Here is a 25,776-nt window from a genome sequence, read left to right on the forward strand (position 1 = left end):
TGGCCGTTATTAGTTGGTTTTCAATATTTCAGAACACAGAGGTGTTCGGACTGAAACTGAAACCACCAACTGGTTAATCCAGCGTCTACCAGTCAGATTTATGTGACCAAAATGCTGCATGGAGACAGCAAGTTAACTGATGCTAAAGAATGACTATATGGCCGTCAGCTTGATGCTGCTGAATATATCCAAACAGGCAGATGCTTTCTAACATCAACATGTGATGGACACAGTTCCTCTAACAGGGATGTAGTCGGCCTGCTGAGCTGCAGGTACCACTACCTGGTTTCAGAGATCTTCATGAGTCTGGTACACCGTCAGCCAAATCTGAACTGTCCTCTGCAGCAGCAATCAGAAAGCCTGTGCAGTCCAAAAGGCTGTGAGGACACTGTGAGTTGTAGTCGCAGTCAAGCCTGGATGCACTTCACACTGTATCTGACACACTGACATAATAGTAGGTGAGAGAAGTGAGAACAGATGTTTCATTGCAGCTAAAAATAGAATTTGCTGATGGGTTTTACACTCAGTAAAGGGTGCAAGTTTTAATCCATTCTTTAATCTTCTCTCTGGATGACGTGTTGCCATCAGTCTGCTGATAAAAGTAAACAAACCGATAAGTGCAGCAGGTCTGGAGCTCTGCCAAGTCAATGCAGCTGCTTTGAGACAGAAGATGAAGCAAGAAGAGGCCTGATCAATAATCTGAATGTAACCAGAAGGAAGGAGAGCTCAGCCATCAAAGATCTGACAGTCTGATCTCAGATCGGTCAGGAGGCTCTTGGGATCTATTTTTTCTGTTTGCCAGAAAATATTTAATGTCTGATGTCGCTGCCAACTCCAAAACTCCAAGAAAACAACCCTGTCATTTTGTTTTAGATTCCAGATCTGAAAATGTGTCCTTCAGTGATTGTTCAGGTTTCCAGAGTTAAGTTTTGTCAGTTTACAGCAGCCACAGCAGCAGATACAGAAGGAAACATGTGAAGTGTTCTTCATAGAAGCGACAGTTCCTAATCCACCTATCCACTGTCGATCGTCACTTACTCTAGTACAGGGTTGAGGGGGGGCAGGAGTCTATCCCAGCTGATATCAAACAATAGGCAGGGTCCACCCAGGACAGGTCGGCAGCCCATTGCAGGGCCAACAACACATAATCAAGGTGCAAATCAGGGACCTCCTTGCTACAAGGCAAGGTAGGAACCATGACAGTTCTTCAAGTTAGCAGCTAAAAACCTAAAACTCCGTGGAACAGAGCAACAGGTAGAATTACAATGTTCTCAATGGTGTTACTAACCAACTAACCAACCAGTAGACATGACATGTTTTAGGAATCTGACTTAGTTCAAAACAACTCATGAGACTGGGGCTGAAAGATGGATCTAGATTCTAGCAGGCTGGTAGGGTGTCTACAATAAAGTACAATCAAATGAAATGATAATTCCCCTTAAATATGTACTTAACTAAGATGTGGCCACAAGTTAATAATCTCGTTCCACATGTTCTTCTGTGGTCATGACTTAATGTGAGACCACGTAATAACATCTTTTTTTTCCAGTCTCATCAATAGGGCTCTGTTGTTTTGTGCTACAAAACTTTAAGGTTTTAAGAAACCTGTTAACTTCCTCTTCATACCACAAAGCATCTCCATATCAGCCTGTTTTCTTTACAGCTACTGTGCAGAAACGACATTGATTGGCGACGCAGCGTTGATGTTAAAAAGCAGAACAATGTACATTAAATTGTGCGGTCTATGTCACCACTGTTATATTAGAGCTGCCAATATATTCTGCACCATTTAGCCTAAAAGCTTTCTTTGGTTTGCTTGGTAACGTAACCAGCACCGCCGCTACCTGAAGAACCAGAGGATTTGGGTCATTACCGACATCACTGACACCAGCACTGGTATTAGCACTGATCTTTTCTTCTGGTGTTTTTCCCGTCAGATAATGTAAGGTTAGGTGTACATTTTAACCAGCAGTCCGTGAATGGATCGTCTTGCCTGCGGGAAATCCAATGGCAATGTTTGGTTTACCAGCGGGAGAGACACTGCGACAGCAGAGGGAGCTCAGAGATAAGGGGGAGAGAAGAGAGAGCTCAAAGTATGCAGCAGAAGCCTTCCTCTTCATTTATGGCTCTGATGCAAAGCTTACTGGCACATTATAACACATCACTAACTGTATGCAAAAATTTCCCACATTATAAGAGTTGGTTTGCGGGAATCGATTATATTACGCGTGATTCTCGCAATGAATTTCATGCCTTGCTACCAACTGTCCAAAGAAACACAAGCCATGTAAACTAACACCGACTGATATTTACCTGTTGAGGTAAACTCTTCCTGGCAGTGCCAGGCTTTCGTCTCTGTTTGCACTAACAGAATACAGTGTTCAGAATTATTAATGTTGGTTCTGATCTGAAAAATCTGTTTTCAATGATACAAAACACAAAAGAAGATCCTCATCTGTTTCTTCCACTAAAGTATTTACTTGCACTCACAGTTTCTGATGAAAGAGTCAAACATACGGTAGTGAGAGAAGTTTTGTTGAAAATTCGGCTGAAATAATACTACACTTTAATGTTTTTACAAGAATAGAAGAAAGTCCTCATCTATTTGAAGATAGAAGAATATGAAAGTTAGGAGCATGTGTAACCCAAAGTCCCACAATCTAGCTGAATGTTTATATGCATCAGTTATCTGATATCCAAATGCTTTATCTGGGCAGATTAGTCCAGTTTTGGAGGTTCTTTTTTTTAGGATTTCAGCTGGACTAGCACATTTACACAACTGAAGATATAAATGCTCCTACAAATGTTACAAACTGTTCCAGAAACGCAGCGCTGGCTCATTCAGACAAGACCCAAACAGAATCATGTACAGCAGAAAATATGTAAAAACAAAACCGAAATTCATTCAACAAGCACTGTCATTACTATAATCCTTATTTTGATCCTAATGTGAACTAATGATAACCTTTACTTAAACTTCACATCTTTTCTCCTGTTGTTCCTGCAGACTGCAGGGTTCATTTCTTAGATCTAGATAACTTTATTAGTCCCACCAGGGGCAATTAGTTTGAGCAGCACAACATACAACATACAACCATTCAGTATAGTATGAAGGACACAATAAAAAGAAGAGGAGCTCTGTGACCAAAAATATATAAAATATTTTAAAAGTCCTTTTAAAAATATCTGGTTCATATTAGCAGATAGTTTACTAAGAAAGACGACTGATTTCACTGAATTCTGAGAAATATTATAGTTGTTAAACTTAAAAATGTGATTTGACGATCATTATTAATTAATTTGAATTTCTTACAGCCTAAAAAATTAATATATCCTTAACCTGCTAGACTGAGAATAGACTAGATTAATCATATTGGATTTCAGAAACTCATCAAAACCTTCATGGATAAGTATGATCAGATTTCATGGGTGTAATGTGAGAAAATACTGCTTCTTTTTATCTTTGAGTAAACAGGATGCTTAAAGATTTGCAGTCATGACAATGCATCAATTTTCAGCTGCTTGTAATCACGGTTTTCCATTCCCTAATGTTACCTTCCACACCAGGATTTCAAATTAACCTGGAATAATCAATACCAACTATAGTTATTAGTTGCTGACTTGGGCATGAAACTCTGAATCCTGAAAACCTTCCTTGATGTCTTGTTGAGTTGTCCCTGACATGGAGGTGAGATGACCGGAGTGGAGGCCTTCGTCTAGCTGCTGCTGCTGCTGCGGGGGCAGCTGCAGGAGCACGTTGTATATTTAGCTCCAATGTTATGATGTGACGGGCACATGGCTAATCTGCATGTGTGAAGGTCAGTGCTCTCGTGACTAGATGAGGACACAATGGGCTCTCTGCCCCCCAAAAAGTTGTGACTAAATAACAATCTAAAGGCAGCTACAGCAGGTCAAAGAAAACCTCCAATAAATAAAACCTTCATCTTCTTTTCTTCACGCTCAGCTATCTACCGGTAGAAGTGATGAAAAACGCGGTGGAAAACAATCCAACGGCGGGTGACGCCATTAATCACTTCAGAAAATAAGCTAATTAGCATAAGAGAAGGGCTTAGCTGGAGTGGGACGTGAAAGGGACTGTCAACTGAACGTCGACTACTGTCACTGCAAAACAGTTTCCCAAAAACACTGAATATTATAAATTTACGCACATGACTGCGAACTGGTTGCTAATATATTTTAAGCCTATTCAGGCCTGTGCGGCTAAAAGGCTAATGTTAGCTTAACATAGCCTAGCAAGCTAAAAATGGAGTCACCTTGGACACCGAATCGAAAACAGACTTAACTGAATGATTCCAACTACAGTGAACATTATTTGTGGTTCCTTATGCATATAGTAAACTGCAGACGAATCTTCATTTGATTAATAATCAAAAATACCTAAATATGTTTGTCGTGTGATCTAAATGTGATCTACCAGCGATGCAATAAAAATATCGCTCACCCGCTAACTGACGTTAGCAAAACGGCTAAGTGTGATATAAAGTAAGCTAACAGTTTAGCCGTGCCAAAATGTACGTGTCAGCAGCAATCTAAATTGATAGTGTCCATTACCTGAGATCTACCGCTGCTCTGCCCGTTGTTCCCCGGACTCATCGTCGGGTGATTTCTTAATTGCCCTCCCCAGCCATGAGCAGCCGAACCATACTGAGAGCCCGTGTCTTTAGCAAGCCCCACGCCCGGCTGCTGCTGCTGTGCTGGGGGATTACTGTAATCTGGATATCCGCCTCCATAACCGCGTATCATCGGGCTCGGAGACGTTAATAACTGGTTCAAAGTTGGTGTAGCCCCGGACGGATGCTGCTGCTGACCATGTCCGGTGAATCGCTGAAATTCTCCGGCGCCTCCTCCGCTTCCAGCAGTGGAACTAGAGGCAGTCATAGCCGCTTTGCTTGGGTTAGCAGTGGCCGAGCTGCCGCTTCCCGGGCCCATCAGGTTGTTCCCCTGCCGTGAAGGGCTCATCATGCTTCCATATCCACTATTCCCGTAGCCGGGCCGGTAGATCGGGTAGTGGTTGTATGGGCTGTTGTTGTTGTTGAAGCCTTCGTGTGAGTTGTGGACTTGATCCATGGTGTTGTGTACCGTGTGCGCCGCTGTTACCCCAGTCCCTGGGCTTTGTTGTCCGCCATGTTGATCAAAGCAAGGCCCTCCTCTTCCATTCCCATAATAATGATTAAACTCGGAGCTGGTCCCAGTCGGAGGAGGGTTGTTGTTGGTGCTGTTGGTGGTTGATCCTAGGCTGGCATCCATCCGCTCCTCCTCCTCTCTGTAGTTCAGCTGGTGTTGCTGATGAAGCTCCTCTGCTCGGCTGCTCCCCTCCAGCAGAAGGTTTTTTCTGTCTCCATTGTGCTGTCTGTTGCCGCTACTCTGTCCCCGTGGCTCTCTCTGATCCTGCTGGATGTTGTTGTTTATAATATTGTTGTTCGTTTACCGCTGCTGGTGATACTGCTGGATAAACTGGCTGAACAGTGGAGGTGTATGGTGGGATGATGATGACGATGATGATGAAGGAGGAGGTCCGATACCAGCAGGAGCTCTGCTGCTGATTCCGATTTTTCTACTTTTGAGCACATCCGTATCCATCTCGGTCTTCTCTGAGCCTGACCTTACTTCACTTTGTCCGGCGATGGGGTTCCTGCGCCCCAGAGCGCACCCTGAATCTCTCCAGTGTTCATCATTCACGCTGCGGACCACAGCAGATGGTGTCCAGTTCTTCTGGTAACACCACCGTCTTCTTCTGACCCAATGGTGCCATTTGTGGAGGTTCTTAGGTGCAAGTGACCCCGGTAGTTGTACCCGGTCACCCTGATGACTCAGAGGGCATTCAGGGTGGAATAATGTACATTTAGTGTAAAAAGTCAAATTTATGGTTCACTGAATGTGTTAAAGGTAACCCCCTCTCCATGAATCACCACTGGTTCACCAGAAGAAACGTGTTTCTGCTTCAGCACCAATCACGTGTTTGAACCTGTAAAACAGAACAACTAGGTCCATAAGGACTGGACAACTGTAAACATTTATCAGGCTACCTATATGCCACGAAAAGCCTCCAGCTGATCCGAAATGTTGCAGCAAGGGACTCTGATGAGAATTAAATCGTATTTCTCCTAATTTATTTTCTTATAATTGGCTTCCTTTTAAATTCAGGATAGAATTTAGTTGTATAGAATTTCAACTTCATTGGGCCTTATAGATCTCATAGTTGCTGATTTTCCAAGCAGATCATTTCACTCTCAGGCTGCAGGTTAACTCACTGTTCCTAAAGTAACATGGGAGGCAGAACCTTCAGTTATCAGGCCTCTCTCTTTGGAACTCACTCCCAGTTTTGCTTCAGGAAGGAGAGACCCTGTCTGGCTTTAAGATTAAGCTTCATGTTTTCCTTTTTGATGGTCTTGTAGTTTGGATCAGCTTGGTGACCTTTAGCCATCCATTTAGTTCCGCTGCTATAAGCCGAGGCTGCTGGAGGATGTCCCACTGAGTGCTCTCTCAACTTAAATATCTAACGTTGTTTGCCATTAATGAGCAGCCCTGTCTTAGAGTTGTGGTGCTCCTTGACCTGTCTTTCCTGTCCTCTTCAACTGGTCCAGGTAGACTGACGTCCTTCCTGGTTCTGGTTCTGATGGAGGTTTTCTTAGTGTTTCTTCTCCGGTGTCTCCTCAGGCAGTTAAGGACAGATTGAGATATGAGTGTGATCTGTTGCATTTTTAAAGACATTTTTCTGAATCGGCTTTATATGAGCAGAGTTATAATGAACTGAATTAAACTGAGCTGTATCTAAAGTGTCTTCATGTGATATATTATTTTCCTTCAGAACATTTAGTTTATTAAAGATGGATTTCTTCCCTCAGTGGTGAAACCAAAGAGATGCCGGATCCTCACATGACCATGAAGTGTCAACACACATTCACTAATTTGTTTAATTCATGTTGTCTGAAATAAACATGAAGTATAGGAGCTTAATTTTCTCCTTTGTTGGCTTTTTCCTTTAAAAAGAATAAAAACTGTTTTGATCAAGTCTTAATAAAAACATGCATTTTCTATAAACTGTGTTCTGAGCTCTGCACTATTTTCTAGTATTTTTGTTCTTTGGAGAGTAGCATATAAATTTAGTTTAGCTCCTTGTGCAATGACAATAAACTCATCAGCTTATTTTTAAGAATTAAAAAATAATATTATCTGAATAATTCAGTCGAATAATTCATTGCTGTAGTTTGCACCTTCAGATTTTACAGAGCAGATTGATTTTAGAGTCCAGTTTGACAAATTTGTTTCATACAATTCTGGTTAGTTAGGAACCCTCAAAAGCTCCTGGGGTGATGCATGCTGGCATCTGTCAATGAGTTTAAAAATCAGTCTGCAAATAAAGCAGGTACCTGAAGTGCTTGTCTGTCCTGAGCTAAAATAAATTGTATTAAAGATAAATTTTGCAGCTGCTCTTTTTTCTCACACTGACATCCTGGTTTTTGAAATCCTGAAGAAGAAAGCTGAAGCAGTTCAGCTGAAGAGTGACTCAGACATCTGCTGCTCTCCTTCTGAATACAGTTTGAAATTTCCTTCCATCAGTGTTGCTAATTTACATTATTTACATTATTCAGTGATAAAAAGTCAGCGATGTTTTTTTTAAATAGTTTTTTCAGGTTGTCCTCTTTTGTATAAAACATTTTAGCTGGTTTTTATAGAAAACAGCAGCAAAATTCAAAATGACTAACAGCTCTAAATTGTGATTATCTATATACTTTACATTTCTTTTCTGCAACTGTTTTTATTGTTATTTCATATTTGTTCACCGCATTTATTTACATCCCTTTGAAAAATAAGTTTTGCGTGTTGATGAATTCATGTAAAGATTAACCACCAGCTGCAAAACAGACTAAAAACAGAAAGGTACAGCATGCTGCCCTCTGCTGGTGCTCAGCTTCACTGCTACCAAATTCTCTGCGTTTCTACACATTTCCAGCTTTAGACGTGAATGCTTTTAAGATGATTCAGTTTCTTATTGATCAAATACAAAAATGAGTGGATTGAAAAGAGAAGCTGTCCAGAATGAATAAATAAAAATAAGTGGGGGGCCTCAAAGAAAAAAACAAGTTGTGGACGAATTAATCTAACGAGTACAGAAGGATGGAAAAATTTTATTTTTACTGATTCAAAACTCAGCTTTATAAAGCTATTAATTTTACAAAGGGATGAGAGTGGGAGTTCAGGATTTTTAGAGAACATACAATATGTGATGGCTTTGTACATTGTGATGGTGATAGTACTTGAGATGTCTAAACTACTCTCTCTACCAGAACTGTAATCTAAAAACATGCACCTAATTTCTTTTTTATTTATTTATTTATTTTTGTGTGTTAAGACAGTGCCCTGTAGTGAAACCTTGAGCTGGCGAGACATGGCATGTTGACATATGATTAACAAGGCCACAGGATTGGTGGGAGGGAGATACAGGACATGTTGGACTGAAGTCGTTTAAAATGCTTTGTGTCATCACCTGTGCTGTGTTTCAGTAAGAAGTGAGTTTTGTTTCTCTTTGATTCTACTGGACATAACTCTGTTCAGGCTATGACACAGGTTTCTTCTGTCCTTCAAATCATTTCATGTCATGTTAGGAGCATTTCAAATGTGAATGTGTTGTCCACATGAATGTAAAGCTATTTTTTTTTTTCTGTGGTGTCTGGCAACCTGGTCACTGATAGTCAGCCTACTATCACCTTAAGAATATATCAAAGGTAAAAGAACTGTTGTTGGCCTGGTCTTGCTGAGACACCTACCCCATGCTTTCATCTTTAATTGGCTTGATTATTGTAACAGTGTTTTTACAGGTTCTACCTAAAAAATCAATTAGACACCTGCAGCTTATTCAGATTCTGCTGCTCGAGCCCTCACTAAGGTTTTGTCCATATGGCACCGAAGCCGGTTCAGGCGTGAAAACGGTCGCGAAAACTAGTAGAAAGGCTTCATGGTCCCCAAGACACCGCTGTAGTACATACTACAAGGCTGTGGGGGTGGTAAAGAGTAGCATTCCATCAGCCTACTATCACCTTAAGAACATATCAAGGGTGAAAGATCTGATGTCTCAGCAGGACCTGGAAAAACTAGTCCATGCTTTCATTTTTAGTCTTCTTGATTATTTTAACAGTGTTTTTACAGGTTCTATCGAAAAAAAATAATTAGACACCTGCAGCTTATCCAGAACTCTGCTGCTCCAGTCCTCACTAAGGCCAAGAAAGTGGACCACATCAGTCCAGCTCTGAGGTCTTTACACTGGCTGCCTGTTTGTCAGAGGATAGACTTTAAAGTTCTGCTGCTGGTCTAGAAAGCTCTGAATGGTTTAGGACCAAATTACATCATAGACCTCTTGACCCAGTATGAACCTACCAGAACCCTCAGGTCATCTGGTTCCAGTTTCTCATCAGTTCCCAGAGTCAGAACCAGACATGGAGAAGCTGTATTCAGCTTCTATGCTCCACATGTCTGGAACAAACTCCCAGAAAGCCTCAGATCAGCTGAAACACTCAGTTTATTTAGATCAAGGTTAAAGACCCACCTGTTCTCTGCTGTATGGAACTAGTTTTTATTTAGTCCATATCTACATCTGGTTCTTTTAAACTTGAAGTTTTACATTTGACTGTGTTTTAATACTGTTTTATCTAATGTTTTCTTTTTCCTTTCTCTGTTTTTAATTGTAAATTACACTGTAACTTTAAGTTGTTGCATTTTATCTCATTTAACTTTAGCTTTTTGTTTTTCTATATTTTAAATTTGTTTTAATGCTTCTTCTGCACTCTGCTGTAATGTCACGTTAAAAAGAAAGTGAACCCAGTTCCTATTCTAGGATTGTAAGAAACAAACAAAAACAGAAACATCTGGTCTTCACTAGCTTTTAAAACTAGAACCTTAGATGAACGACAACACATGATATTTTATTCACTTGTGGAAGTTCAAATTTAGAAGAAAATAGTCCCATAAATGGAGAGTAAAAAGTTTCCTGGATCAACTCTTTAAAAAACAAACTTTTCTAGGTGTCAGCCTACATATAAAAAAATCAGTGACTGATACCTTCAACATTCATGACTTTAAAGCTAAAAATAAAACTACTGTAATAATTTCCAGAAATAAACTTTGTACTAACTTTACTAGTTGTAACATCGTCTCATTGCCTCTTCACTCCCGACTGACGAGCAGTTTTACAAGCAAAGACAAAGTACCACAAACCTGACCTTCGTCTTAGTAAAAGAATCCTACCTTTGTTGTGTTCCACCAATTCCTATGTGTCACATAGGAAAATGTTTGATTCTGCAGGTCCCTGATGTGCATGTCAGATGTGCAAGTGTTACATCATCCTTCTCTGAGGACAAAGCATTTTATTATGTTTTCTGCTCTGTTTGCTGAAGATGTCTAATATTACTGCAGGAGGTGCTGAAACAATCTGACACCAAACAACATCCTTTATGTATCTCAATGAGTAGGTGTTCAGACTTTTGAGTAGCACCGTATATCTGAATGACAGAGAACAGGTAGGAGGTGTTCTCTGAAAACAGTCTTCAGAGGTTCATAAAAGCAGAGATGGACACGTCTGCTCTGATTGTATTAGGCAGCTCATTTCACAGTTTTGGAACCACAAATGATAAAAATCTGGACTGAAATGGCCTCGATGGTTTATGAAGAAAATCATTTAAAAAGTGGTTTTGACTGTTATGAAGTAAGATGTAGAATTAATGTTTATAAGAAAGAAAATGATTTTAAAGACACATTACGTAACTTTGTGACCTTAAACCTGAGCTCCGGACTCGTTTGTTGGCACGGTGACATCTATCATGTGAATTTCTGGAGCCATCGCTGCCCAGCAACGTCCCAAAGCTGAGAAACCAAACTTCACAACTTTTTCTTCTGGGCAGAGTTTTACTTAATGCGCCGCGTCACACGCTAATCAGTGGATATAAACACACCGGCCTTTTAACTGTGCACCGTGGCTGATCCAGCAAAGAAGACAATATTGAAGGAAGAGAGGAAAAGTAAGGGAGAAATAAAAAAACAAAACCAAAGATAAGACAAGAGTCACAATAAGTCTTTTACTGGCTGGAGAGACCTCACAGTGCAGGTAGGATGATAGACAGAGGGCCCGTCAACAGTCTGCAAATGTTCTGTAGTGAGTCTTAAAGCCTGTTTGCACATATTTACACTTTTAAAATGAGAAATGCTGAATATGTTAAAAATATTCCCATTGAGCTTTAGGTTCAAAAGGAGATTTATTTGGACAAAACTTCTTTCATTTATTGACTAAGAATACATGATAATGTGTACAGAGTCAGAGAATAAAAAGCAAAGGTTTTTCATTTTCAAGCAAAAATGTTTTGTATATTTTAAGAAGGTGACACAAATAATAAAACCCCATCAGCTTATATAAAAAAGAGTTATAAATGTCTAAATACATACATGTCTACAGCACAGTTTATTCTACAGAGGAAACCATGTATTATCCCGCATGAAAAACTCACATTTTTCTTGTCTCTAATATCGTGAATGAGAGGAAAGTCTTGTTTGAGAAGATTGGGAGGATTAAAATGCTAACCTCGTGTACAAAACTGTTTTTAAAATCTGGTTAAAAATCACAGATGATGAATCTGATATCATGAACACTGTTGCTGTGTATACAAATCAACTTTAGGAAGATTCAGACTGAAAGTGGGTCTTATAGAAGTCGTTGCCACAGTCAAGGATGTTTTTCATGGCACTGAGGATCAGAGAGTCCATGTCTTCATTCATATCAATTTCTTCATGATAGTTCTTCACAGGGAAGATGCAGTTCATTGGAATACCCACAGCAGCACTGAACTTCTCCATCTAGAGAAGAAAAATAAAGATCTCAACATGTTTTCACAGCCTTCAACTATGAACTCTGATAATTAAAAATGTGTTCTCACTATAATGAGATGAACACAGTTTACAGATACTATTGAACACTGATATTTACTGATATTATATGTATTTCTTTTCCTAAGAAAACCATAGCAGCATGGCTTAAATTGCTGCCATAATCTTTATACTGTCTCTTCATTCTTTGTTCTTTAGTAATAAACACACAAACAGATACATTAAAATGCCAGTAATAACAGATTACTTATTTTTAAAACAGTAACTCGTAAGGACCAAAACCTTCTGTGGTTTCTGTTGTTAGAATTTAGGTAAGGCCATAGAGAAAATATTTTTGGTTGAGCCTTCAGATTTTAAACCAATTCAGTTTCTACTATAATTTTATTTCCGCTTCCTTTATCGAAGAACCTTTTACTTCCCTCTGCTGGCTCAGATGCTGAATTCATGCCGTGGTATAACAAAGGACTTCAGTGCTTTTAGTTCTTATTTATACCATGGTCTGAGTGAATACTCAAACAAAATGTTGCATCATCCTTTGGACATGACGTGTTTGTGTGTTGGTATGTTTTTCTACAGGTACGTTTGATGACTGTTTGATTTCATCATTATCCTATTTTCTTTATGTATCATGTAGTACTGTGGTAGTTTATATTGTTTTTGTAAATACTGATGTGATTTAGGCAGCCTAGACAACTTTTATTTCCACATTTCATTTCTGTCCTTTTCTCTTTTTAGCTCTTCCTCTGTCTCCTTGTCAGGTTCGGCACCAACATATAAGACTAAAAAATAAGATTATAATAAAAATAAAAAAATTAAAAAATTCCAAGCATCAAGGGGAGCCATTTATATAACATGTCTGCCTTGGTAGAGCAAATCTGTCCGGCAAAATATGGCACACAGACCGCCGTTCTGTATGTTAGGATGCTGGACAGGACAGGGTATAAAAAAAAACAAAAAAACAATAAACGTAAACTATCTGTGGACTTTGACTGTTTGAAACAAAATTTTGCATCATCCTCTGGCCACACACAAACTGTAAGAGCTGCACCCGCCCTCTGAAATGATTCTTTGTGTCACGTAAGATAACTGTGGCCGACCCAGCTACAGGTTCTGTGTCGGAGCCGGTTACCTTGGCAACGCGTCACAACGAGAGATATTAAATAGTCCACTTCTTGTGAAAAACAAGATTTTAATGGTAAAAAAAAGCAACATTAATGCATCAATAATTTTTTTTTCTTTGTAAGTGACCATGGTATAAGCAGGATAATGCCCTTAGATGTGTCCATTATCATAAAATATTGGATTTCAAAAGCTGCTGCCGACCGATCAGGTTCTGTGTGCCGGTTACCTTGGCAACGCCTCACAACGAAATAGTCCACTCAGCCGCTTCTTGTGAATAACTTAGGATTTTAACGGTTAAAAACAATATTAACATAATAATAATGGATTAATATTTCTTTCTTTCGTAAGTGACCATGGTATAAACGGAATAATGCCTATTTACTGCTGAGGGGTTTCTGCAACTATACAGAACTGATTTCTAAATCCCAATTACCAAAAACCCATTTATTTGGATTTTTTAAAGTTCGTCATTGTGCAGTATCACCACCTTTAAAACAGCTATGGGAGGAATTTTTAGACTTCAGACCAACTCAAGATTAATTGATATCAAAAAGTTACAACATCCTATTATCATTTTATGGAGGACACACATCTAAAGCAAAAATGACTTAGAAAAAGATAATCAGGCATAAGTGGAAAAGGCAGCTGTAGGATTTAATAAAAGCTCTTCATGTGCTTAATTGGGTTTATTTAAATTCAAATTCATTTGCTCCTCTAAATCCAGATTATCTAAAATATTCCCAGAAGTTGAAGTTAGATGTGACAGATGTTTTCTTTGTAATTTAAGCCACATGTTTTTCTTGTGCCCCAGATTATCCAATTTATGGCAAACATATTTGAAGATAATGTCTGAAATTGTGGGAATGAAAATAGACAGCTGCCCTTTAAACGTAACTTTTGGAGGCCTCTGAAACGATAGCTCATTTAACATCTAAAAAATGGAAAATACCTATTTGATAGCACATAGTTGTCTTCTCTATCATTGTAAGTCAAAAAGGATCTGCCCAATATTTTAATCAGTGTTGCCAGATCTTGCAGGAAAAACAAGCACCCAGCTCAATGAAAACAAGCCCAAAGCAATCGACCAAAAAAATAAATAAAGAAATTCGTAATGTGAGCCTGGTATACAACCGATTAACTGTACTTACCAAAATATAATAAAAATAAGCTTATTTTGGGCAAGGCAGGAGAAATGTCCCTTTTCCCGTTACATCCTTGTTTGTGGTGAGATGAATGACTTACTGGCTTCTACACATTGCTGTGGTTTGTGAACAGCCAGTAGCCCAGGAATGGGGGGGTCATAATCTCTCAACAAATAAAAACATGTTTTATGTTTATAAATTGCACCGCTTGCGTTGTGTTATATTAAAAATTACTATATTAATATTAAAATAATTATTTGTGTTTGCAGTGATTTGGGGGCGTGTCCCCTGTGTCACCCCCACCCTCCAAGATTTTTGAACATGTATACACTCTTATTTATTCAGGTATGGTCTCTGTTACCTGTCTGGTGACATTGTGTGCACGTGTGTGGGTAGAGGTGTTTGGACAGGATGGACACAGTAGCCAAGGAAACGAGGCCGTGGACCCATGAAAAAAATGACTGTTGCGTTCATGTTTTCTGATCTGCAGCCAGGGTTTATTGTCTTATTGTGGACAGCTGATAAAGAATAAGGAGGGCTTAATAAAGGAAGCAGGACACACCCAAATAAGTAACTACCCTTAAGAAAAGAAGCCCAAAAACCCAAGACTGATATTTCCAAGCAAATTTACAGAAAAACAAGAACAAAGTTGTTTATAATAAGCGCACTTGGTAACACTGACTTTAGCTTTACAGTGAGAGAGTAAGAAACAATCAGATGGTGCTCATATGAATTTTCAGTCCAGTTTGAACTTTAACCTGATCGTTTGCAAATTTGAAAAATGATGAATTAAATATACCTTTTCCTTCAGATCAAGGACCTTGTAGACATTCTTTATATCTTCCTTCATTTCAGGACAGATCAAATCAATTTTAGTGAGAATGGCGACTTGAGGCATGTCTGTCAAGATAAAAGACAAAAAAATTGAATGTTTAACCATAATGACATACTGTAGATGCCAAGACTCAAATGGAGCTGTCAAATAATTTTTTAAAATGGATGGATGGATGGATGGATGGATGGATGGATAGATGGATAGATGGATAGATGGATAGATAGATAGATAGATAGATAGATAGATAGATAGATAGATAGATAGATAGATAGATAGATAGATAGATAGATAGATAGATAGATACTTTATTGATCCCGAGGGAAATTCAAGCATCCAGTAGCATATACATACATTAAAGGTTAGTACTTGACATTAGGGGTTAGTACTTAAGCATAACTAGACTAGATTAACTATTAAAACTATTATTTATTAATAGTTTCAAGCTCTCAAATTCAAAAGTGCTCGTATTTTCACTACAAAACAAATTTTTCTGATACACTGGATTCTAAGTTGGATAAATTGGTGTGAAAACAAAACTTCTCTTCCGATAGATGAAGTCTGACATTATATTACATTGTCTGACTATATTTGGTCAAATTTGCTTAAAACATAGCTTTTATTCTCTTGGCTTTTTTTAATGTCTTAAATGTTAAAAGCTTATTCAATAACAACTAACCCTTTGATGCCTAATGTGTCATTTTTAATACAGTTTGTGATCTCTGCACCACTTACATTCTGATCTCCATTGTTATTATAAATTATTGATGTTATGTGGTGAGAAACAGTCCTAAAGGGGTCCAATGATTTTATGAAGTTATTCATGAAAAAGGGGTTTAATTTTGTCTAATGGTCCAAGTAAAATTTCAAATGATACATACATACATGCATACACACACACACACATACACACTAATATATATATATATATATATATATATATATATATATATATATATATATATATATATATATATATATATATATATATATAATAGATTTTTAAGATTGGAAAGTTACAGAGAGCTTAATGTTAGGAGCTTAATGAGAAGTAAATAATATTTTGTTTTTTTCTACACTTGCAATAAAAATGAAAGCATAATGGAATCTGGCGTCTGGAGTCTTCTGCCAACTAACACTTCAACTCCAACTGTACCCAAACCCGGAGTGTAAAAAGAAAGAAAATCTAAGCTCACCCAGCATACTGGCATCTTTTCTCACACTCTTGATCTTCTTTATGACTTCGTCATACATGATAGCTAATGTGTCTGCTGGAATGACACAAACCAGGACGTGCACTGTGTCGTTGAGTTTTGGTGATTTATTGTAGTATTGATCATCTTCTGACAAGGAAGATTCAGGATTGAACTGGAAAACAAATTTAAATAAAAGTTGCAATAAAAGAATCAAGTTAGCACATTTCTTTAGTAAGAAAAAAAAATCAACATAAATTACCCGGTAACCTTCCTTCACATGTCCCTTTAAAGCCAGTCTGATGTCCTCCACCAGGACACCTGTTGATATGTGCAGGCCCATGATGTCATGGAAGACAAAAGGATATGTCTCATTATCCTTCTGGATTTTGTAGGTTGTGTGCTGTAAAACACATTTGGAGAGAGTCAGATTTACTATGATTATACTATATTTTCATTTAACTGAGGTGTTATTATTCATTTATCCATCCATTCATTTTCTATACCGCTTGGTTCAATTCAGGGCCACGGGGAAGCTGGAGACTATCCCAGCAGTTAGCAGGTGAGAGGCTGATAAAACCTGGACAGGTCGTTAGTCCATCTCAGGGCCAACACAGAGAGACAATCACTCACACTCACTCCTAGGAAGAATTTAGAGTGACTAGTTAACCTAACAGTCTTTGGACGGTGGGAGGAAGCTGGATTACCCAGACAGAAGCCACGCATACGTGGTGAGAACATGCAAACTCACACAGAAAAGCCACAGTTCCAGTCGACATCTTCAGTCGAAGCTCAAACCAGTGATCTTCTTGCTGTGAGGCTGCGGTGCTAACCACCACACCACCGTGCAGCAGGTTTTACTGTGTTTTTAATAAACAACCTTGTTATGACTTATTAAGATGTTGATTGTTTATCATAATTAAAAGATTTTACAACTAGTACAATTACTCCTCCTTCACCTAAACCGAGTGGATTATTTGGCCCAACAGTTTTTAGTGTGGGATTGCAGTGGAATAAGAAAGGTTTTTTCTGGTTGGATCCCTTGTCAGTTTTATTTTTATTTATTAACTTTTTATAAATGTTCTTATTAAAGAAATACCCCATCCATACACCCCCGCCCCCAGAATGGTGCATCATCAGCAGTCTTGCAAAACCCAAACTGCATACAGTAATTACAGTGATTCACAAGCATCCATACATTGCATTTCACTGGAGATGGAGGAAAAAGGAGAACAACAAGAAACAAAGAGAAAAACTAGAGGCTTAAGATTATCAACAAAGCAAGTGCAGTGTTCATGGTGGGCTGGATATCATAAATATCAGTTATTCAGGAAGGATTTCACTTGGTGAAGTAAAGATATAACTGTGGCCTAAGATAATCAAATCAGTTTCTAGATCTCCTAAGTGTGTGTTTAGTTTTTTTTCAAGGTTGAAATGAAGCATAAAGTTCAGCCATTGAGATTCTTCAGGTGGTTTGATAGATTTCCAATGGAACAAAATCCTTCTCTGAGTAAACAACATTAAAAATGCATAAATGTCCCAAAGTTTACTGCTGCATTGTTGGTCAGTCGGGGTCGTACCAAAGATGGCTGAATAGGCATTTGAGGGGGTTAAAAACTGCAAACCAGTGTTTGGACCGGGAGCAGCATGTCCAAAACTTGTGTGTGAGGGTTTCTGGGGCACTATGACACCTGCTACACCTTTCATCCATGTTAGGGTAGCAAGTCTGCTCCTTCTTTGATGGATACGATGTGAAACTTGAAAGTGAATAACACTCAGTTTAACACAAGATGTGCTATTAACTCATGTCAGAGCTTCATCCCATGTGATGTTAGAGTTACATCTCCCAGTTCTTCTTCCCAAGTTCCCAACTCCTCTTGATTTTATCAAGGGATGAATTCTTAATGTTTGCTATTTATAGACTGATTCGTGAAATGAGGTTCTTTAGGGTCAGCAAGATCTGGAGAAGACAATTATTTTCCACGACAGTCCATTTCCTTTTGTTTCCATTAACAAACATTCTTATCAAACAAAAACTCAAACCTTTCACTGAGCACAGTATAAAATCTGTTTTGCTTCTTCGAATTAACAACACCTGAGTCACAGAATGATTGACCTTAAATAACCTCAGGCTACCGTACACAGGCAGAACACACAAAAAACTAAACCCCACCCCCTAGAGGTTGGGGGGAAACTTAAATGAAAATGTGGCTCCTTGAGTGACATCCATCTAAACACAGACGGTGGCAGAAGTTTAGTTTTGGTTCTACTAGATTTAAGGGTTCCCTTTTACCAGTTGAAGCATAAACAGTATCTAGAATATGGGACTGATGACTCAGCAAAACTTCTTCATCATCTGTTTTCAGTTGCCTTGACTACGGTGATGGAGTTTTTAAAGGTCTCTCTAAAATATCACTAAAGCCTGGTACACATAACGATTTTTTAATCTTGGGAGGTTTTTTTATCTGGTCGAGACCTCACACGTGAAGATAAAAAAAATCAGTTTTGATCGTACTGTGTGTGGTGTGCCCTGAAAATGTAATCACAGAACAACACACACATGACGATGCTGTCCAGCAACTCATCTACAATCTAGTCCTCCAAGCCGGACAAACGTTGAAACGTAGAAGAAGAACCATAGCTGAAATATTAAACATGTTCAATGTTCTCAATTGTCGGCTACGACCCGTTTCAGAGCGGATTATCGGGACAAATCGCTCATAACACACCACAGACCAAATGATAATTGGACAGGGAAATCTCACGATGATCAGGCGTTTGCCTTTCGAGGTCGGGAAAAGGCAAAATCGGGACAAAAACAGCCCAAATATCGTTATGTGTGTACCAGGCTTAAGCCAACTGCAATTAAACCAGACGTTGCTCACAAAGACCAGAAAAAGAGAATATATCACTCCGGTTCTCAGATCCTTACACCAGCTTCCTGTGCACCAAAGAATTCATTTTAAAATGTTTTTGCTGGTGTTCAAGGAACTGAATGGTTCTGGCTCAAAATAGATCGGATCTGCTGTATTTCCCGCTGACATCTGTTTGCATCATTAAGGTATGAATTCTCTCTATTTCAGCTTGATCCGTTACTATTACATTTCATTTGATTGAACAGACTCTTCACTCCTTTAAACCAACCAGAGCACGACTACCAGGCATAAACCACAACACACCATCCTAAACATCCATTCCTGCGGAGGTAGGAGGGCTAAAGCTAAGGCACGCTGCTAGCTGGCTAAAAACCACGTTTGTGATGCACTCTCCCTTCTTTCCGCAGATATTGGATACCTGTCAGTCAAAAGTACACACCCCTAATTATGTCAAATTTCAAGATTAATTAACATCCAAACGGATGAGTTAGGAAAAAATTCAACCCCCTTCACAGTTGTCATGAAGGTAAACTTGACCTAATCATCCTAAAATGGATTTTTGTACCAGGCTTTAAACGTATTAAACATGTAATTTAAACATTTTACCCCCAGAGGTTGCTGCTTGATCCTACCCAACTCAGCATGATAACAGAATTTATTGGTTTTAACAGAAACATGGCTCAGAATCCACCTGCTGTTCTTTTAGATGGCATCACGCAATTAAACATTTTTTATTCTGGTAGAGATGTGAGGAAAGGAGGAGAAACTGCTGCAATTGTTTTAAAATCAGTTGCTTTAAAAAAATCAGATGTGGTGACTTTGAGTCTTTTGAATATTGTTGTTTTGTTTTTTATAAGTCCTCCCATTTTATGTAGAATTTTATACAGACCACCAAAACACTGTCCTCCTTTTATTACAGACTTCTCTAAACGTTTATCACTGGACATTTTAATGCAGAAAATCTGTCAGACTTCACTGTGAAGGAATTTCTTAATCTTAATTGTTTTTAGCCAGCATGTTACACAGCCAACACATAACAAAGGTCACACATTGGACTTGGTTTTTGTCATTTAGTCTCTAAGATTTTAGATTTAGAAATTTCTGATCACATAAAACAGAACACAGTTTAGAAAACTGTGAGGAAATGATTAAATTTATCCACACCCGATGGTTTTATGGTTGATGGTTTTAACAGGACATTAACAAGAGCAGTGAACAGAGTGGCTCCTATACAAACAGAAAAGTTTAAAACAAACACAGAGCCACCCTGAATAAACTTTGCAGTCTGATGGTTGTGGTGTACGGTCGTGATCTGGGTGGTTCGTGTGGTGACGACCTCTGTGGTCATTGGTTTGGTGGCTCTCGGTGTGGACGGATCCCCAAGATATCACTTCCTCACAGGAGCATCAATATTAGGGACTGGAGTTTGTGGAAAATGGGATTGGTGGGTGGGGGCATTAGAGGCTTTATGTGTATGAGTGATTATGAATTATTTGGTGCAATTTATTTAGTTTTAATTTGATTAGGTTATATACTTGCTTGTGTGAAGGCTTATTTTTAATTTAATATTTAATTATTTTTATGCCATTATCCATCCATTATCTTGACCGCTTATTCCATTTCGGGTCGCGGGTGAGCTGGAGCCTATCCCAGCATTTTAACAGGTGAGAGGCAGGGTACACCCTGGACAGGTCACCAGTCTGTCGCAGGGCCAACACAGATAGAGACAAACAACCATGCACACACATTCACTCCTAGGGAGAATTTAGAGTGTCCAATTAACCTAACATGCATGTCTTTGGACGGTGGGAGGAAGCCGGAGAACCCGGAGAAAACCCACGCATACACGGGGAGAACATGCAAACTCCACACAGAAAGGCCACCACCCCCAAGGTTCGAACCTCCCCCCAGCCGAGATTCGAACCAGCGACCTTCTTGCTGTGAGGTGCTAACCACCACACCACCATGCAGCCCGCACAGTTTTTATGTAAAAGGTTTATTTACAGAAAATCTCTGAAGTAGAATAAGAAACAACTGATTAGATTTCTGGGTGGTGTGGAACACCGCCTGGATCCAGGATTGGTTTAAAGGATTCTTTGTTACTGAGAGATGGGGATAATTTTGTTATTACAGCTTCAAACTCATCACAATCATTTGGGGAAAAAAAAGATGACATCATGGTAGATGTTAAAGTCCAACCTTGTTTGACCCAGATCATGTTGTTATTCTGGATCAGGTCATCCAGAAGATGAATAAATAAGGGGTACAGGGTGGGCTGTTGGACCTTTTGGGCTTCTTCTCAGGTGAGTGACCCTATGGCTTGGTGGAGGTCTGGACTGTCTGTGTGCTTCTAGTTTTTAGGTGGTTTTACTTGATCTTATTGCTGCTGTTCAAGCACTTTATAAAATTAGTTTAAAATGTGCTATTTAAATAAACGTATTATTAATCTGTCTAAAGTAAAGAAATAAATATTAAGATGCAATAAATGCTTATAATTAAACAGAAGAGAAAAAAACTAACTTTTGGCTCAATTTCTCAAATTAAAATATAACCTCATTATGAAAGAATATTAATATTAATATACGTATAGAGCAATATGGGCACTTTCAATAAAAGACTTTGTGGAAAAACAATTATACCTTTTATAAATTCATTACTGCAGCATCTGCTATCAGGTAGTAACAGCGGCATCTGATTTTTTTTTATATCTATATTTTTATTTTTTTAAACTGCTGGATTTTACTGTTCATCTTTAAAGTGGACAAAAAAACAAAACAATAAATAAAATAAAATAACTATGTTCAACAAAGCTTTAAAAGCATTAAAATAAAAGATTAATCCCATCTATGTGTGTGGTAAATACATATAAACCTACCTTTTTTGTGAAACAACCATCATTGGTGTTATTTGCTAAGGCTTGTCTGTAAATTCTGCCATGTAGGACACTTTGGACAGAATTAATAAAGCTGGACTTTCCAGCTCCAGGGGGTCCATGAAGGAAAATCCTGACCACCTGTCCTTCAGTCGAAGGTTCGTAGTTCTTTACAAACTCCAGATCATCCCCATTGTTTCTGCTCAGAAAAGGAAACAGAACATAGACTAAAATGAAACTAGATGTTGTCTTTGATGTCCAGTATTTATGTAGTAATGTGGAAATAAATGACATTTAAATAATGAGAGGGTGTTATTAACTTCTTTTTTTCTGTGCTATTGTATAAATTTATAAAACAAACTCACCCCCAATTTATTTCCCTCCATGGTTCACTGAGAACTTCTGGTTTTTTGCTGGGAGCTGACAAATTGATGACATGTCAGAGATTTAGAAACTTGTTCCATCATTATGCTCACACAACACATCTATAAATCCAGTACACTGTATAAACTACACACTTCTTTACACTGGATTAATTGCTTCTTCATTTACCACCAGTGGTGCTATATCAGATTAGGAAACTTTATTTAAACTCTTATATAATTACATGCTACAAACACACACACGAAAGAAAAAAAAGAGGAAAAAAAGTCTTTTTTATAGTCTTGATAATATATGATTACCTGAGGTTTCCTAGTAACTAAAATTGTGGGAATTTATAAGTACCTGTTTCGCATTTATTTCGTTTCGTTTCTTTTCTTTTCGAAAAGAAGTACCTGCTCGATTACTTGTTTGTTTAAAGTTTTTCTCCAACAATACTTATATATATATATATATATATATATATATATATATATATATATACACATACACAAGTACACACACAAACCCTCTCATCTCCCCTGGGTTGGGGTGGAGTATGTCTGGCATTTTACTGTTTGTACAGTTTTGAAGATAATCACACCAAACTGGTTTTAATTAGTAAACTAGTCATATTTTCCACATTTTCAGCATCATATATTTGCAATCTGGCATCTATGGTAAGTAGTCATGAAAAAGTCGGGTATAGTCATTAAAAAGAAAGTACATCCTCTTTCAGTTTAAAGTATCAGTGATTAATTAAAATGGTGTAAAATTTACCAGGTTCAGCAGCAAAAAGCTTCTTTATTCGAGACCACATCACTTCTGAGTAAAATGTTTCCTGACCTGTAATTTCAAACAAACAATCCTGTTTTTAACTAAACATTACTAAAGCTTTGATATTAAATACATTCAACACTCAAACATTCATGAGTTTAAAAGTGTGAAATACACATTTCTAAAAGTAATATGCTTTCATTACTAAAGCTTAAAAGAGGACAGTTACTGTACTCAATAAAAAACAAGTTTTATTACAGACCTGGAAAAGAATCCTACCTTTGTTGTGCTGAAATGAAGCTTTAGCTGCAGACAAGGCACCTTTCCAAGTATGACTGAGAATGTTATGCAAAGAGAAGACCGTTAAATATCTCCTCCTGGTCCTAATCTTACTTTCACTTTTAAAGTAGCTGATGATTAACAACTCAGTCATTTTAGACAACAGACTGCTCTTGTCAGAACTTGTTTTGAGCCTGTTCTTCGACATAAAACACCCTAACTTATTTAACCACAGAACATTTACAGTAAAAAAAAATACAAAACATTACTGCAGCTTTTTCCCACATTTTTACTTTTTTAAATATCTGGATTTGTTGCAGGGTTGTGATATTATATTTTGAAGTATTTTTTCTTTTATGATTTTTATTCAACCTCTAATATCTACTCTATGTCCCGGTAAATGTGTCTCTGTTGCTCCTGAGGCTCCAACTGGCCAATCAAACTTTATCCATTTGTTCAGGACACTTTTTTAAAAGAATGTTTGGCCTTTATTTCACAATAGCTTGACAGGAAAGGAACAGAGATAATGGGGGAATAACACGCCCCAAGCTGGGACTTGAACCAGAAATTTCCATATGGAAATCTCAGGTTATGCTCCATATGGACATGATAGTATCACACACTACACCTACTTAGAGTTAGACAGGTGGTCATAATGTTATGGCCAACAGGTGTATCATCAGGTAAAAAGGGTAGTTTCTTTCTATGTTTAGACACATACCAGAGAACTTCAGTAATGTCTTTAAAAAAAGATTTTTTTTTTACATTAGTCTGCTGCACTAGTGTAAAAAAAGTCTCCAACAGAATCAAATTTCCACACCCTAAAACTTCTATTATTACATGAATAAAATCTCTAAAGTGTTGTGTAATAATAATTTCTCTTACTGAGCTTTTGTGTTTCCAGCCTTGTTTTACACACACAGTATAAACCAGAGATTTAATTATATAAGCTGTAAAGTGACTGCAGGTTTTTTTCTAGTATGATGGTAAATAAAATACCTTAACTATCACATAACTGAGGTTTTAACAGTTTACTGAGCACTCTTTTCTCTTAATTATATCCACAAGAACCACACCATTTCTGGGGTTACTAAAGTCAACGTGATTCCCTCCAGAAACATGAATGTGTTAATATGGATGATTGTTAGATGAAAGCAGTTATATGTCAACAGCTTATAAAACATGTTTTCTCAGATTCTGCAGACACCTCTATGGAGACTTTGCTTTTAAATTTAGAAATCAAATTTAATACCTGTGGGTAGATTTGTTTTGCAGAACCAATGATAGCATCTGACGTTCCCCAACAAAACACACACTGAACCTGACAGACAAGTACCTGATCAAGTGAAAAGTCAAAACAAAAAAAGAAAAACAAAAAAGTGTTCAGTGTTCCACCCTCCACCAATATAGTAGCAAGGATAAGTATAAAGATATATTAAGATAAATGAAGTAAATAATGTTACGCATGGACCCCACGGAGACAGATGACAGATTAACAGACTTTATTAATGGACCAAGAATGCAAGGAAATAGTCTTACAGAGACTGCTGGAGGGACGGGAACCAGGGAACCCGGAAAGGAGAAGGAATGAGTCCAGTATGTGCGTAGGTTATGGTCCAACAAGCAGTGACTGTGGTGCTGGTGTAGATAAGGGCTGGTGAGTCAATGGGAGACAGGTGTGACAGGCTGGCTTGATTGGAGTGTGAGGATCAGGGACAGGTGTGGAGGATCAGGGGAGTGCTGACGGAGGATTAGCAGGACAGGCCGTGACAAATAAAAACACAATAGAAAACCTGTGGGAAATAAAAACCAGGATGAAACAGAGTCCCAATGATAAACAGAGCTAAAGAATATGATAAATAAATATAATAAATTTAAAAAGTGCAAATATCACTATTTCTTCTTATGGAGCTCAGTGACAGCAACAGGACCAAAGCTGTTTTTATAACTTTTATTGCTGCACCTTGGGACTAAAAACCTTCACCCAGAGGGAAGAAGCTGAAATTCCCCCGTAGAAGACGGGAGTCATAATTAAGAACTGATAAAACCATCCTCTGTACCTGTGTACATGGAGGCTGGACAAGACTGCAACCCACCAATCAGGCGACTGGACCGTCTCACTATTTAGTTTTTCTTTGTAACTGAGGTCTGACCGACCATGACACCAGGAAGAAAATAAAATGGACTCAACTACAGACGATGAAACAGAGTCAAGATGGTTCAGTCACAGTAGTTTAACCTACAGATACCTCTACAGTGACTTTTAAATTTAGAAATATAAAATATCAGACTACTTTTCAGGACTGGGAATCGCTTTTAGTCCCAGTTTGGTTGGTTGGGATCCAGTCACCCTGCTCATGATTAGTCCCAATTATACCAACATCAGTACAAATAATCATCCTTTTATATCTAAATGATTTACAGCTAAAAT

The 25,776-nt window shown here is 38.2% G+C and overlaps 2 protein-coding genes across 4 annotated transcripts in view; both read right to left on the reverse strand.

Moving 5' to 3' along the window:
• arid1b (AT rich interactive domain 1B (SWI1-like)) overlaps positions 1-5,759 on the reverse strand; it is a 50,529-nt gene extending 44,770 nt beyond the window's left edge. For 2 of the 3 annotated variants that reach the window (XM_041975404.1, XM_041975402.1), the window contains exon 1: positions 4,573-5,756. In XM_041975404.1, the coding sequence (XP_041831338.1) occupies positions 4,573-5,268 (696 nt within the window). In that variant the 5' untranslated portion in view covers positions 5,269-5,756. Of the gene's footprint in view, positions 1-4,572 lie in introns of all 3 variants that reach the window. The other variant, XM_041975401.1, reaches the window with a different exon arrangement.
• A 5,423-nt stretch (positions 5,760-11,182) lies between these two features.
• LOC121633530 (interferon-induced protein 44-like) lies at positions 11,183-25,046 on the reverse strand. Its single transcript, XM_041975647.1, has 9 exons — positions 24,885-25,046; positions 23,346-23,401; positions 23,070-23,135; positions 22,295-22,349; positions 21,933-22,128; positions 16,444-16,584; positions 16,185-16,356; positions 14,956-15,056; positions 11,183-11,862 (listed from the first exon to the last, which is right to left on the reverse strand). The coding sequence occupies exons 3-9, from the start codon at positions 23,107-23,109 to the stop codon at positions 11,683-11,685; spliced, it is 885 nt and encodes a 294-aa protein (XP_041831581.1). The 5' UTR covers positions 23,110-23,135; positions 23,346-23,401; positions 24,885-25,046; the 3' UTR covers positions 11,183-11,682.
• Between the last annotated feature and the right edge of the window lie 730 nt (positions 25,047-25,776).

Source organism: Melanotaenia boesemani, chromosome 22 (assembly GCF_017639745.1).
Source record: "Melanotaenia boesemani isolate fMelBoe1 chromosome 22, fMelBoe1.pri, whole genome shotgun sequence".
Lineage (NCBI taxonomy): Eukaryota > Metazoa > Chordata > Actinopteri > Atheriniformes > Melanotaeniidae > Melanotaenia > Melanotaenia boesemani.